Source organism: Lagopus muta, chromosome 7 (assembly GCF_023343835.1).
Source record: "Lagopus muta isolate bLagMut1 chromosome 7, bLagMut1 primary, whole genome shotgun sequence".
Classification (NCBI taxonomy): Eukaryota; Metazoa; Chordata; class Aves; order Galliformes; family Phasianidae; genus Lagopus; species Lagopus muta.
This window is the reverse complement of record NC_064439.1, coordinates 42,207,818-42,222,535: the sequence shown is the minus strand read 5'-3', so window position 1 is coordinate 42,222,535 and position 14,718 is coordinate 42,207,818. Positions and strand designations below refer to the sequence as shown.

Genomic DNA, 14,718 nt, shown 5'->3' with positions numbered 1-14,718 from the left:
ATTTTCTTCCATGTGGGGCATTTTTAAATGTGATATGTCTGATATATTTTTATATATGCAGGCAGTATCTATACACATACTGAAGTGTGCATGTTCAACAATTTCCAAGCTGCAATGAGCTTTTTAGTATGAAAAAGAATTTTAACTTTTCCACACAATACAGATCTTTTCTTTTTTTCTTTTTTTTTTTTTTTTTTTTTGCTTATTAATTTTAAGACCTTGAGATATTTTCATCCTGTTCTACTGCAGTCCTTCCTGAAGCCCGCTAACAGCTGAAAAGACAACCCTGGTGTGCAGGATGATTTTATCCAGCACTCGGATTGTTTCCTGCTGTCAGATATCATTAGAAAGTTTAAGTGCAGTCTAGATGTTGGATAATTGCTATGATGAAGTTTGGCCATCAGTGTAAAAAGCAGGTTGTTATAGTGAATGGAAAATGTCCATTCTCTGCCTATTTTAACAGGGCCTGGTCCTTAGCAAAAGAAACATCATCACACAACAAGGGGTTCATTAATGCATGTCTTCCTGTTTACTCTTTCTTCTCTGATGCAGTAGTGCACACTGTTGTAAAACACAGCTTTTCTGTGAAGGAGGGTGATAGGGACTGAGACAGCCCAACAATTTCCCTGCCAACCCAAAGGGACAGGTTTCATAATTTTTCTCCATTTACATCCCTACACTGCTCTCAACTGGATGATCCCTGGCTTCGTTCTGGCCCTGGCAGTCATTGAGCCCTTTGCCAAGCCAGTTCACCTCCCTTATGGGACAGGCAACTGTTTGCTTTCCCTGCTGTCCTACTCTGTGACCAGACTCCAAAAATTACACTCCTAAATGTAAAAAAGAGAGGCTATCAGTCCCAGATACATCTGGGTCACGGACAACTTACTGACAGTATATCACCACTAGCAGTCCACTGGTTCACCAGGACAGTTTAGAACTTTAACAATCTTTAAAACATCCTGGTTTTTTTCAGATTAAAGGTAAGAAACATCAAGCTCTGAATGCTGCATAAGTGTAATTTTGCTCTTCACTATATCTAACTAGCTTTGAACAACAACAAAATTGTGCCAGTGAATTAGAAGGTGGCCAAGGTGGATAAACAGCATGGATTACTTTGCTTGAAAATAGGATTGTTGATGAAGGAAAGAAAACAACAACCAAAAGCGTATTGATTTTGCAAACATCTCTTCACTTACACGTACACATTTAACTTGTGAACTTTGGTCTGAATAGGTAAGAAGCTCTTGACTATCAGAGATACTGATCTGAATAAGCAGGATGTGCATTTTGGGTTCAACACATCCCCTTGCAGACACCCACCTCAACGTAAGTGCTGAACAAAATGGGCTCAGAATGAGGCTCGCTAGAACTTAAATAGGTTTGTCTGGGGCCAACATCTGCCTTTCAAAACAATGCTGCTAAATAGGATTCCACTAAGCCTTGATCTTGCTCATTTTCAAAATCCTTCCTTGTCACTCTGTGGCAGGACAAGTGGCACTCAGACAGGCCCAGGTTGGTGGATTTTCCAACTAGATGGGACCATCCTGTTTGCCAAGCACAGCCCCCTGGATGGGAGGAATGTATTTGCTCGTTATTTAGCTTCTCTCTTTTTCCATTTGTGCATTGTGTAAGTTACCCATCTTGCAAAATCAAGAGATGAATGAACCTGTGTTGATTTAAATGCTTTGCATGAGAAGTATGCAGGCAATAAACATTATTTTTTACTCCAAATACTGCCTTTTAGTCCTCTTCTCATAGGAAGCCAGAAAAATACCAGAAATATTTTTTATACTGGAGCAAAAGAACAATGCCAGGAAACACTAACATCAACTCCAGTAACTTATACAGAAATGTGGGAAGTACATCTATTTAAGTGATGACAACTGGGGCGCTTCTGCAGATTCCTCATACAGGAACTAATGAATTATCTAATGACTAAATTATCTCCGGGCTTTGTGTTGATTAATAAAAATGCTAACAAACAAGGCAGTGCAAATGCTATGCAGCTCCAGCATGAAAAAAGAAACAGAAGAATACCAGCCACATAGAAAATAACTTACTGTTAAGGTTCACATAAAGATAAATACTAGTGTCATTGTATCACTAATTTCTCATAATGAAAGGAGTCTATGCAAATGGCCCAGATTAACAAGCAAACCCAAGGTTTTGTTTGGGAAGGTGGGGATAATGGGAGAGTGGGTAGGTCCACTGTTTGGAAAAGTCTGAGGACCTCTTGGATTCATTACAAGAGTACATTCTACTATTTGAAGGCTTCATAGTTTGATATTCTGGCTGAGTCCCTGGCACATCTGGACACTGAATGTAGCGATGTGCTTGGTATAAACTCTGCTACTGCATTTATTCAACTCACGTACACAGAAATGAAAGAACAAAGCAGAGGTACAGTAGCTTCTAAACCCTCTGTAATCTTCAGCAGTATCTCAAGCCCTCTAAAAGCATCACTGCCCTAGTCTTTTTCCTTGACTCTTTTTGTGTTTGTCTTACAAGTAGCAGGTAAATTATTCTATGTTCACAATTTGGCTAACCTTACAGCCATCACAACATGCAGATAGGGCACAGAAGACAGAAAGGGCCTATTGGCTGTTGGTAAGTGAGGAAAATGTATGTTAAAAAAGTTAGGAAACGTTAGTATCAGCATTTGGAAGAAAGCTTTAATGTATGTTTGGCTTTTCTTCTTAGACCATATGTAATTTTTTTAACTTCTCAGTGACACTGGATCTCAACTTTTAAAACGGTGATTCCAAACAATTAGTGCTTAGCAGATTGGGAACTCTACTAATCTTATCATGACTAAACCAATGAGCAAGCCCAAATACCAGATAACAGCATACATGTGCATGTGTTTTTTATCTCCCTGGATTATCATGCTGCTCAAAATAGCTTTGCTCTTCTTTCTTTCTGTGTCTGTTTTTGATTGATCTCAGTTTACCTCACTTCTTTTTAATTTGTTTACAGACAATCGTGCATCTTGTTTAGTTTCATCTGATACTGTCTACCTTCCTCTCTATCAGAATCCACATGCAGCAGAATGAGCTTCGGTAAAATCAATGGGAAAGTGACACAAATGAAAAGGCCAGTGTATTCTTTGAGTAAGGTCCCAGTAGTATTTACTGCTCACAGAAGTCATCTTCTATCTGTCCTATCTATAGGACAGATACTACCCGTTTAAACCCGTGTTGAATGTTTTTTACTTGTTTTTCATAGAATCATGGAATGGCTTGGGTTGGAAAGGATCATAAAGATCCTCTACTAACATCCAACCCTACCTAACCAGAATTGTATGGGAAGTGCTGAGTCACAGCCTGAACCACTGATTGATCACCTGAGGCAAACACCGAGTCAGCCATGGAGCACAAGTGAAGGCAATTCAGCTGTGTGACGAAGAGGTGGAGCCTGGCTGCACCTCTCCTAGACCCCATTTAAGGGGAAGGTTCTCTTTCTGGAGTGTTCTCTTGGTGCAGCTTTCCTTGGCAAACCTAGAATCTTCTGGTGCAGGTGAGGAATTTTCTTTCCTTCCCTTGTAGCACCTTTCTATTGTGCTGGTCCTTCTGTTATTGCACCTTTGTTATAAATTCTTTCCTATTGCAGTGATCTGTCTAATTGATACAAGAATCATACCACCAACTCCTCCCAGAGGGATCTAAGGAGTAATTGAAAATGATATTCATTTCTTATTTATCTTTTTATTTATTTATTTATTTTATTTTATTTAAATAGTGGCTGCTAAGTGGTGCATGTAGGCAGACCTCAGTGCAGTGTTGTTATTCAAGAGAACCTCCATCCGTTTACAACCCCTCTCCTGTAGTAGCACGCCAACCCCCTCCTTTAGCAGCATGCACATCTCAACAGTATTATGATGAATGTCTGACCTTGACCCGCATCCACTTTGAGTTGCTGTATAATTTGGTGAACGTAGAAGTGCTTGAGGCTCCACGTGGGCCCAGCCCTGAGTGCTCCCAAGGTATGGTAGGTCTGCATTTCTGTGTAACATCCTTCTAGCTTCCTTGGAGGCATTTAAGATTGCAATTAATTTATATTCATCTAAACAGATTATCCTTAGCTTCAAGCAAATGAAATCTATAAGCAGATTGTGAGGATGAGAAAGCAATTTTTTAGTGAGATGAATGGATTAAAAAAATAAGACAAAGGTCTGACGACTCAATCAGCTATAATCTTGATGGCAGACCTTGAGAAATATAGGTCAGTATGTTTAACATCTGGTACTTTAACATTCCAGAGATTTAGATAATTCTAAACTTGAGAGCAATTGACTTTCAAAATGTTTTAAAGACAAAATGGAATAATTCTCTCATATCTTGCCATTTCCATTCAGTCTGATCTTTACCATATTGTGTCCCAGGTTGAGGTGAGAGGTGCTTCATGCGCAAAATAAAGAGGCTTCTGCCTGCTAGGACTGCCAGCTCTTTTGTGGCAGCTCTTTTCACTTTAGAAGTGGGAACCAGCTGAATCCAGCAGAGATCACAAAGCAGGTCTGTCTACTGTCATATTCATAGCCCAGTAAGCACCGGAAGATTCTAGGTTTGTTCTAGGACTAGGTGCAGTATTCTAGGTGCAGTATGTATGAATGAGAATTAAATGCAGCTATGGTTCATCTTGATAGGCAAGGCATGGGTTGGGTTGAGTGCTCACTTATCTCTCTGTCTAACAGGCAGTAACCCTGGGCAGAGAACTAGAGGATGTGAGCTCTTGAATTAACCCAGGTGAATCAGGAGATCAGGGACAGACTTCTCAAGTCTCACACACTGCACAAGTAAATAAGGAGCCGATCCCTGAATGAACTAAGCCAGTTCAGGCACCAAACTGAAAAAATCACTTGGATGCTATCTAGATAGGTGTGCAGAATATCATCCTTCAGCATGCAAACATGTCACTGCTGCTTACAAGATCCTGGAGGAAGGTCTCGGGTGAGGACTGACCCATGTCTGTCCCCTGCATACCAAAATTATATGTTCAGCTCTGGCAGAGCTGCAGTAGTTTATAAGCAGTGCAAGTATTGGAGATGCTCAGTTTGTTTTTGTGGCAAAAAGCTTACAGCATAAACAGACTTGACAGGTACACACAACCAAGCAGAAAGTTTATTTGGTAAACATGTATTTTTAGTCACATAAGAAGGCTCTGGCTCTAGCAGACAAGAAGCTTCACCGTAATGTAGGCATCACATTGCACAAATAGAATGTGTTGATCTAAACTCCAGCAGAAAACCAGTGCTCAGTAAAACAGTTTAAAGACTTAAAGAGCCAGTTGTTGCTGGAAGCAAAAGGGCACAAATCCACAGGACTAAATGTTTTTCTTGTTCCTGGTACGTTATGACAAGCAACTTGCAGTAGTTGCAAACAACTCTGAACTGTACAGTGTTGACAGCTGGGTAAGATGTTTTCCAGCCAGAGCTAGAATTAATTACACTGCTCTAAATTGTCTTTATTGACTTCTGCTTTATTTTTTTTCCGCATTAGAAGAAGAAAAAAGGGGGCAAACAAACAAACCCAGTACTAGAACGTCCCGTTCACAACGCAACAGCCGGAGGACCACCACATCCCATGCCTCCACCCAGCCACCCGACCAGGCAGCGTGGGACAGGCACAGACCAGCCCCCACACCCCACCCCACTGCGCATCCGTATGGAACGGCGCAGGCGCAGAGCCGCCGCCCCACCCACCCCAAGATGGCGGCGCCCAGTATGGGAGGAGGTAGCTGAGGGCGTGCGTGTTGCGGCCGCACCTTCCCGCGCGCAGGTAACCGTCCCCGGCCTCCAGCCAGCACGTCTCCAATCTCCGCCCGGCCCCGTCCGCCCTGCGCCCTCCGCGCCTCAATCTTCCTCTCCCTGAGTCTCCCCGTTGCTCTGCTGGTTCTCCTAGGCTCCCTTGCCTGTGTGCTACAGCATCACTGCTATGCAGAGTCTCGAGCTGCGTTCCTTTCCATTCTATCAGTCCGATCTCATGCGCGTTTCAAACTACTGCGGTGTGCGGTGCGTGTCGCGCAGCCTGTGGCAGTGGGAGGGGTGCCCGTACCTGTGGCACCATGCTTGTCCTCAGCTGTGCACACACCAGGGAAGGCCACGCCGTACATGGCTGCTATAAGTGTCATCACGCTGTAGAGGCTAGGAAATGGAGTGGCTTCTGAGTAACTCGTACACAACTGTGCTTGGAATCCTGAGTCCAGTTCTGGATTTGTTATTACAATTGAGAAAGGTTTTAGAGATTTAGCAAGGAAAAAGTTCAGGGCACTGCTGTGTGTAATTAAAGAGTATTTAAAAGAGATTGCTAGTTAAGGAGGAGAGAAAAGTGCAATTCTGAAGGCAGGCAATGAGGCGGACAGGGAAGGCATGTGTATGCATATATGTGATGTACAGTAAAGAAATACAGCGTGTAATGGGGGAAATATAAAAGTTGGTTTATTCATGGTGGTTTTATTTAATGCCTTATTTTCTACTGTAGGAAAAAAAATCTGGTAAAATCAGTAAATGCTTTGTATAAGAATTAGATGTTTTGTATTAGAGACGTGGTCAATGCGCATGGTGGGGTGGGTTGGTGGTTAGGCTAGCTGATCTTAGTGGTCTTTTCCAGCCTTAATAACTTTATGCTTCTGTATCTTATTGAGACTAGTCATGAGCTTGAACGCTATTTGATCTTTTTCACATCTGAGTAATTTTTATTTTGGAACACTCATCCTGAAGCACGTGAGGAGTTATGTTAATTGGGTTTTCAGTTTACGGAGAATAGATCTCTCTAGAACCAATTTTTCTTACCTTATACAATTCAGGTCTGATTTAGTAAGTTTCCCAGGTAGTTCAAGCAGGAAGCGATGCGACAAGGAAACCCTTAGCACAATACTCTATTTAGAATGCATAGCTGAAATCTACTAATTATAGTAATCCTCCCCCATCTCTTATCCTTGATGACAAATTCAGGAGTTTTACTGAATAATTTCATCCAATTTCCTCTTCTCCCTGTATTCATCTAAATGATTACTAACACCGTTAGCCCACTTCTGTTCAGTCAGCTGAGTTCCTTGGGTCTTCAATGACTAATGCTGCTTTTATGGGAGTTGGAGTGCTAGAGAAGAAATCTATCATAACAGTGTTGCTCAATGCAAGGTCCACAGTTCATTCTCTTAGATAAAACATAAATGCTTGTATAATTTAAGTGCATGGGAATAAAAAGCAAATAGAAAACAAAGTAGTCTAAACTGAGCAAAAAAGTATTTCAGAGTTACCAAGTTTCTGTATAATCTTAGTAACCTCTGGAATACTGCTCTGTATTGAGACTGAGCTGTGTATTTTTATCTTTTTCAGAATGGACACGGTAGCACTAAGAATGCAGTTGGTTTGTCAGAGAGTTGGTGCCTGTTCCTCGTGTTTGAACAAACAAATGAATGGCTTCTTGGCACTCGTTAAACGGCAGAGGAATCTGGTTCCTGTTTGTATCAGAACTATTTACAGCGAGACGGGGAGATGGGAGAAAAGCTATGGGCAGGAGACAAGGAGAAGAGTGGAAAATTGGTGGTTCCCAAGAATAAAGGAGCAGTTCTGCAGAATTTCGGAAACAGATGTAAGCGTTGTGAGAAATTTACAAATTATGTTTGATGTTTTTGTATCCTTAAAATAAAACTAATTTAAAAATCCTTAAAGCAATTAGCTCACAGTGATATTTATATTATAGTTGAGAGGGGAATATTTTTATAAAATAGTAGATTATTAAAAGCAAATACTGCAGTAGGTGGGAGAAGGAACGAAGAACATGGTGTTCAGCAGAGTATGAGGTTGTAAATGTACCCAGTGTTTACTCAATTATTTCTTCCAATTTTGTATTACATTCAGAAATTATTTACACCATTAAAGCATTTTACTTCCATAACTTTTTGAAGTAATGTTCTGTGTGCTTATGACAAGCTATTATACTGGGCACTGTGATCTTTGTTGCAGGAAGTTGCTTTTTTTAAACAATGTGTTCTGTTTTAAAGTGAGTTAGAAGTAATGAGTAACTTACAGAAAAAAAATACATTCCCATGCAATGAAAGATGTTGAAAACAACCGTAGCCTCTGTATTTGACTCTTTGATTTCTCAGTTACGCTCAGTCACATAGAGATCAAAACTTATTTTTGGCCCCCTCTTGTTTGCATGTTCTTCTGTCCTAAAAATGTGCCCCTTCTCCAGCAAAACAAATCAATGCTATCCAACTGTCAAAGGTAGGAAGAGGGCTTGCTTTTTCTGACAAAGAAAACTGAGATGAAAGTAGCAGGTATGTGTACATCTAGAAGGGAAGGCACGAACTTAAGCCTTTTTCCTTTTATTATGTGCTAATACATGTACATGTATGGCATTTTAAAGTATGTATTTGTTTTGTCCTGACTGTTAAAGTAGAAAATGTCTTATTAAGAGGCAATATGATAAATATGAGTATAGAGCAGAGTTCAGAATAGTAAATCCCCATCTTCTTTTTTTGTTGTTGCATCGTTATTAAAAGAAAAATAATGTACAAGCTTATCAAGCATGTATCAAAGATAAATTCAGTGGCAATCAAAACATTTTACAAGTAAGTTATGGGAGATACCGTGTTTGATTTCCTCTGTAACTTTTGTCAGTCTACTCAAGCCTGACTAAATTAAATTTCAGGATAAGGATTTTAAGACTGCTTTGTATCTGAGTGTAAGAGTAAAGCTGTGGAGTTTCACTTCAGTGGATGTTTGTACCATTAGAAGTGAGGTAGTTTCTCAGTATGTTACAAACAAACTTGGCCATGTGTGAGCTCCATATTCATTGTAAACACAATGTAAAACACTGAAACTTTGGAGTTTATCGTTCTCTTTAGTTGATTGGAAGCATTAGCAGTATGCAGGTAACGCCATACAGCTGCTATGGTACAGAGTGCTGATTGTTAAGCTGCTGGCAATTTATCTTTAGTTAAGTAAAAGTTTATTAAAAATGTGATTTTCAAGTGTCATATAACCATCAATATAAATTGATGAGGGGGCTGCGAAGTCTCGTAAAACATCTCTGCAGGCCTGAACTTTGGAGTTTGCAGGACTTTTGCTGAGGATCTGGATTTTGTTTCTTTTCATGGTAGTTTGTAGTTTGTAATGTACATGTGTATTTATTCCAGGAAATGCTGACTTGTGGTTAAAACTTTCTAACAATTCCTTTTTAGAAATCAAGACCAAAATTTTATGTGCTTTCTATGTTCCCCTATCCTTCTGGAAAACTTCACATGGGTCACGTTCGTGTCTACACCATCAGTGATACTGTTGCTCGGTATCAGAAAATGAGAGGGATGCAGGTAAGACAGGATCTGCAGTAGGGTTGGTTTTTTGTTTCCTATTTGTTTGTTTTCTGTTTTGTTTTCTGAATGTGTTAATATAATTGGACAGGAAATTGCTGTTTTCTGAAGTCTAGAGAGACTTAGTTGGATTATAAGCTATGAATGCTAGGTAGTGACTTTTCGACTTCTGAATACTGAAATTTGAGACTGTTAAAAAAATGTGATCTTCAGAGCTCGCTGTTGCTAACTGATCTTTAGAAACTATCTCTAATGGTGTAGCTGATGCTGTTTTCTGTTATTGTATGGCACAATGTCAGTGAGAAGTGTGTGTCACACTGTTGCTATGAGAGAAGACTGGAGGCCTGAATGAAATCTGTGCAGAAAATTGAGGCAGAAGTTTGTATCCTGTAGCTGAGAACATAAAACTGATAAGCCTCAGAAGTCAGCACTGTTCCTGTCTCTGCTCCCTTCCTCCTTCCTCCTTCTCTCCCTTTTCTCTGTGCACTGAGCAGAAGGTATGGTTGAGAGTTTGATCCCTGCAGCCTATGGATGGGATCATGGTTGGTGCTCTGCCATGAAATCTGGTGGGTAACATTGTAGAATTGAGGCCTGAGTGACAAACCTTTTAAAGGGAGAGAAGACATTTGGTAGGGGGAATTTGTTGAGAATGTGGGAAAGGGGAACATGGAAAGGGGAGTATTCTATTTTGGAGTGGGGGGGAAAAAAAAAAGAACAAATCACTTTAGGCAAAAATCTGAGTCTGAAAAAGGAACGAATGAGAGAGAAGATCAGTAAAACAGGAATCAAAACCTCAGAGTGCAAATGAAGGTGAAATGGAGAAACAAATGTTGGTTGTGGTACTAAGTGCATTCTCCTTGCTAGAAGTTCATGGATTTATTACAGTCCATGAGACTCTAAAGGTGTTGTCTCTGAATTAGTCAGTGTGTTGTCTTTCCAAATACTGCTAATTTGATGCCAGTGATGGAACTACCATGCACTGAATATGTCCTATTTTACAGGAATGCATTCTCACACTTTTAAAATTACAAGAAAAAGGAAAATAACACAGACTTTTAAAGAGGAAAAAAACCACAGTGTGTCTTTTAATAATAATCTGTCCCAGCTTCTCTAAATGAATAATTCAGCTCTCTTTAAAAAAAATAAAAATAAAGTAGCCAACTGGAACCCTGATGAGACCTTTGTTCAAGACCACTGGACATACCCTTTCAGAACACAGGTTATCTCTCAGCAGCAATGGCAGAGATATCAGCTAATTTTCTGTTCAGGAAATGAGAACATGCTTCCTCTTGTTCTAGCTAAAGCAAAGAAAATGATTTAAGCATATTAGAATGCCTGTAGAACATGCTGAATTTCTACTAGAAGTTCTATCTTCCACTGCATTAACTACTTGGAGCATCTGTTTATGATTAGGCTGTGACTAGAGGTGGGCAGGTAAGCAATACAGCCTTCAGGTACTATCAGAAAGCATTTAAGACTCTCAGATGATTTCTGAGTATGTTGGACTAAGAGCTGTTGTGCTAGTGGTGTGCATTAGCTTGTTCAGACTTCTGCTTAGCCTAAAAACTTGGTTTTTTTAATAGTCATGCTAATTTCTCCATCAGCTAGATTTAGTTTTCATAACTTATTTTCTTCACACTGTTGATTTGGCTTTAGGTGTTTTCTCTGGATGCTTTTGCAGTCATCCAATCTGTTAAAGATTTCCATTGTGATGGTTATAGGCTGTGATGTAATTGCCTTATTAGATACAAAATGTGATATGCCCAATAAAAGTAGTTTTCCCTGTGGTCAGGGAGTTACTGAAATTCCTCTGTACACAAAAAGGAAACTTCAAGATGATACACACTAATACATATTTTTAAAAGTAATTGTCTTGCTTTTTTATTGCAGGAAATTCAGCATTAGTATTGCATATTTGAAAATTGAGTGGCTGCTGATGTTTACATAGCAAATGTTTGTTATACAGTGAAGAATGAGCAGTTACTATGAAGAGCATAGGTGGAAACATTCAGACTCACAGTGCCCAAGGAAAGCTTCAGACTAAGGCACCTTATTTGTTGTTCAGCAACAGCAAGGGAAGATAGCAGGGAGGGAAGGTTATTTCTACATTACTTTATATGGCTGTGTAAGACAGTAATGTATGTTGAATGAGGTGGGGTTTTTTTAGGGAACGCCTTCATGAGAGAACAGTTTCTTTCATGTTGATTAAATCTGAACAGGCAAAGAATTGGCTTATTTGATATAATACTTAAGGGTAAATTTGAATGGCTTTGCAAGTGGATTTGAGTTCCTTTAGTAAATTGGAACTGTTCTTTGGAATGTGTCTGTGGAATTTCTTCATACTGGAGGTAGTTTGATATCTTAGCTGGGAAGATCATTTAGTGCTGTATTCACTTTTTCAAAAATGGAACTTGAGTATTTCTTTTTCCTGGCAGTATAGAATCTGTTTTTGTTTCAATAAAAATAGAGAGGTGATACGCTCCTAGCTGCCAGAAAGCTGTACTTCAGCAACTTGTGAAGTGGGAAAATACTTTTTTTTTTTTTTTTTTTTTGCATTTCTTCCTCAGCTTTTGAGATAAATATTGCTTCAGCATAAAGCCATAGATGATACTAGTGACAAACAACACTGAAAATGGACAATCAAACAGATCACCTAATGAGCAGCAGCCTTATCTGTGATGCATGAATGCTAGTGATTTATTAAGTGGGGGGGGAAATTGAATGCAAATGTAGCGTCACAATAGGCAATCACTTCTTCAATGTCCTGATGAGTGATGAGCTTTGCAGTGTTTGCTGTAGCAGCTACAGGAACGTGTCTGTGTCAGCACTGAAGTAATCAGCAGCACTGTGCCTTCAGGGTCAGCACGTTGGGTTGTGCTAATGGGCACTGAAATCCTGTTTGTTTTACTGGAAGATCTGACCGATGAAGCGCTGTCTGTTAGTCCAGCACTCCTCAAATGCCTGTGGGCAGTGTGTGGGAAGCAAACTCCTTAGTGCATTTGTGTTAGGATGCTGGCTAAATACTTAGTAAGGTACATCTGTTAGATGATGACGACTTTACATTGTAATTGCTAAAGGTGAAGTTTGGAGACTTCATGCAGGGGCTGTAAACAGTAAAGGTTACTTAGCATAAATGCAGTGAGCCATGCTTTTCCCAATAAGTAGCTTGCATATTTTAATTTACAATTTCTTATCTGTTAGTAAGCAAATATGGAGCTAAAATATGGTTTTCTTTTCTCTGTGAGCATACGTGTGTGTTGTGAAGTCAAATGCAAGGGTTCTGTAAGAAGTTAAGAAAGTTCCTATTCATTAGTTGAGAGTGCCAAGTACAAATTATAGATAGTCATGGTGATTTTCACCATGGCAGATATTTCCAGTCAGCCACTGCTCAGGGAAAACGTATTTACCATTACTTTATCGTGCTATCATTATCATGTCTTTGATAAATTCCAAAGTGGATAATTTTTGCCTCTCAGAGGATTGAAGATAATTCTCCTAGCAATCAGTAAGCAGAGTGATTCAGCTCAATAGTTCCTGTGATATCTTTTTAATAAAATTTTGAATTGAAATTGATACCACCGTGAGGCTCTTGTATGAGTTGTACAGAAATGAGGATGGTCATTGGCCAGTACTGGTGAAATTCTGGTACATTGTGATTGGATTTTGTCACTTCTACTCAAACTGCTCCTGATAGATGAGGTTGGAATATTTTCAGTAATATTTCCACAATATCCCCAAACGACCTAAGGAACATTTTGTTCAGAATATCTTTTTTTAAATTGGATGTATTTTCATTAGTTGTTTTCCTTTCCAGCTGTGAATCTTAATACTCTTGAAATCGCAAAAGTGAACGGAGAGGCAAGTTTAATTAAAACTTCATAATGAATTCATCAGTAGGATGTGTTATTTCAATACATTCCCATTTTCCAGTCAATATTAGCTGGTATTCTATACCACTCTTTGTGTGTTAAGTCGGTGAAACTATTTTCTGTAGTACAAATCACGTGGAAAATATAGCAGATAACCTATGTGAATTGAGCCTTAATAAATACCAAAGGTGTTAATTAGCTCACACTATTACGTTTTGAAAGGAGGGAGAAAATGAGATGCTAGCTTAAATGCAATTAAGTTAGACAAAAATGTGAGAGATTACAGAGGAGAGAGACACCTTCATGTTCTAAATGTTAGAGATCGTGTGTGGACTTGGAATAAGTTTTTGTATTTTGTATCTTGTGGGAATGAGAACTAAATGAGAGCGTTATGTAAGCGGAGTTACTGTGTTTTGATTAAAATCTGCGTGGGTTGATTATTTTTTAATTTCAAAGTGCTTTATCAAAATGTGCCGCATTGTGACTGCAGAGAATCACTGAAATACTTCTTGCTAGACTGTGCACGCTACTCAGATTCATTATTTTAATCTATTTCCAGGTGTTCCCTGTCTCTTTGTTCTTCCTGGTGGTGGTGGTGGTTTTTGGCTGTTGTCATCAAAGAATCATAGAATCATCTGAATTGGAAGGGACCTTGATAGATCTGGTTGCTCACAGGCTTGTCCAGCCTGAACTTCAATGTCTCCACATATGGGGCATCCACCAGCTCTCTGGACAGCATGTTCCTGTGCCTCAATACCCTTATTGTAAAATATTATTTCCTTATATCCAATCTAAATCTCCCCTCTCTCTTTCCTGTGCTGTGGACATCTGGATGCAGTACTCCAGGTGAGGCCTCACCAGCACAGAGCAGAGGGGCAGGATCACCTCCCTCGCCCTGCTGGCCATGCTTCTTTGGATGCAGCCCAGGATACAGTTGGCCTTCTGGGCTGTGAGAGCACATTGCTGGCTCATGTCCAGCTTGGCATCCACCAGTACCCCCAGGTCCTTTCTGGCAGGGCACTCCATCCTTACATCCCCCAGTCTGTACTGATAGTGGGGGTTGCTATGACCCAGGTGCAAGATCTTGCACTTGGATGTGTTGAACCTCATGAGGTTCTCTTGGGCTCACTGCCCCAGCCTGCCTTGGTCCCTCTGGATGGCATCCTGTTCCTCAGGTGTGTTGACTGCCCCCCACAGCTTGGTGTCATCTGCTCACACTTGCTGAAGGTGCTCTCAGTTCCTCTGTTGATGTCATTCTGACCCCTGAGGAACAGCACTTGTAATCAATCTCCACCATCCAAACATTGAGCACTGCTCTCTGGGTAAGCAGTGTTTACTACCTAGTGCAGTTAAAAGTCAATCTGTGCTGCATTCAGTGAAGGTTTGATTTTACAGATTTTACAGCCTGCTCAGTGCAGCCTTATTTAGGCAGCCAGTAGAAGTATCAGCTCTGCTGTCCTTTGCCCTTGCATCCTTCCTGTCTCACTTGTGTGTGCACTTGTGAGATCAAGTGCAGGGAGAATGACAAGAAGTT

The 14,718-nt window shown here is 40.1% G+C and overlaps 1 protein-coding gene across 2 annotated transcripts in view; it reads left to right on the top strand.

Moving 5' to 3' along the window:
• The first annotated feature begins 225 nt into the window (after positions 1-225).
• LARS2 (leucyl-tRNA synthetase 2, mitochondrial) overlaps positions 226-14,718 on the top strand; it is a 94,816-nt gene continuing 80,323 nt past the window's right edge. Inside the window, exons 1-6 of one of the 2 annotated variants that reach the window (XM_048952132.1) lie at positions 226-1,326; positions 2,977-3,110; positions 3,226-3,516; positions 5,496-5,774; positions 7,334-7,589; positions 9,187-9,315. In XM_048952132.1, coding sequence (XP_048808089.1) covers positions 7,335-7,589; positions 9,187-9,315 — 384 coding nt within the window. In that variant the 5' untranslated portion in view covers positions 226-1,326; positions 2,977-3,110; positions 3,226-3,516; positions 5,496-5,774; position 7,334. Of the gene's footprint in view, positions 1,327-1,994; positions 3,111-3,225; positions 3,517-5,495; positions 5,775-7,333; positions 7,590-9,186; positions 9,316-14,718 lie in introns of those variants that run through there. The other variant, XM_048952134.1, reaches the window with a different exon arrangement.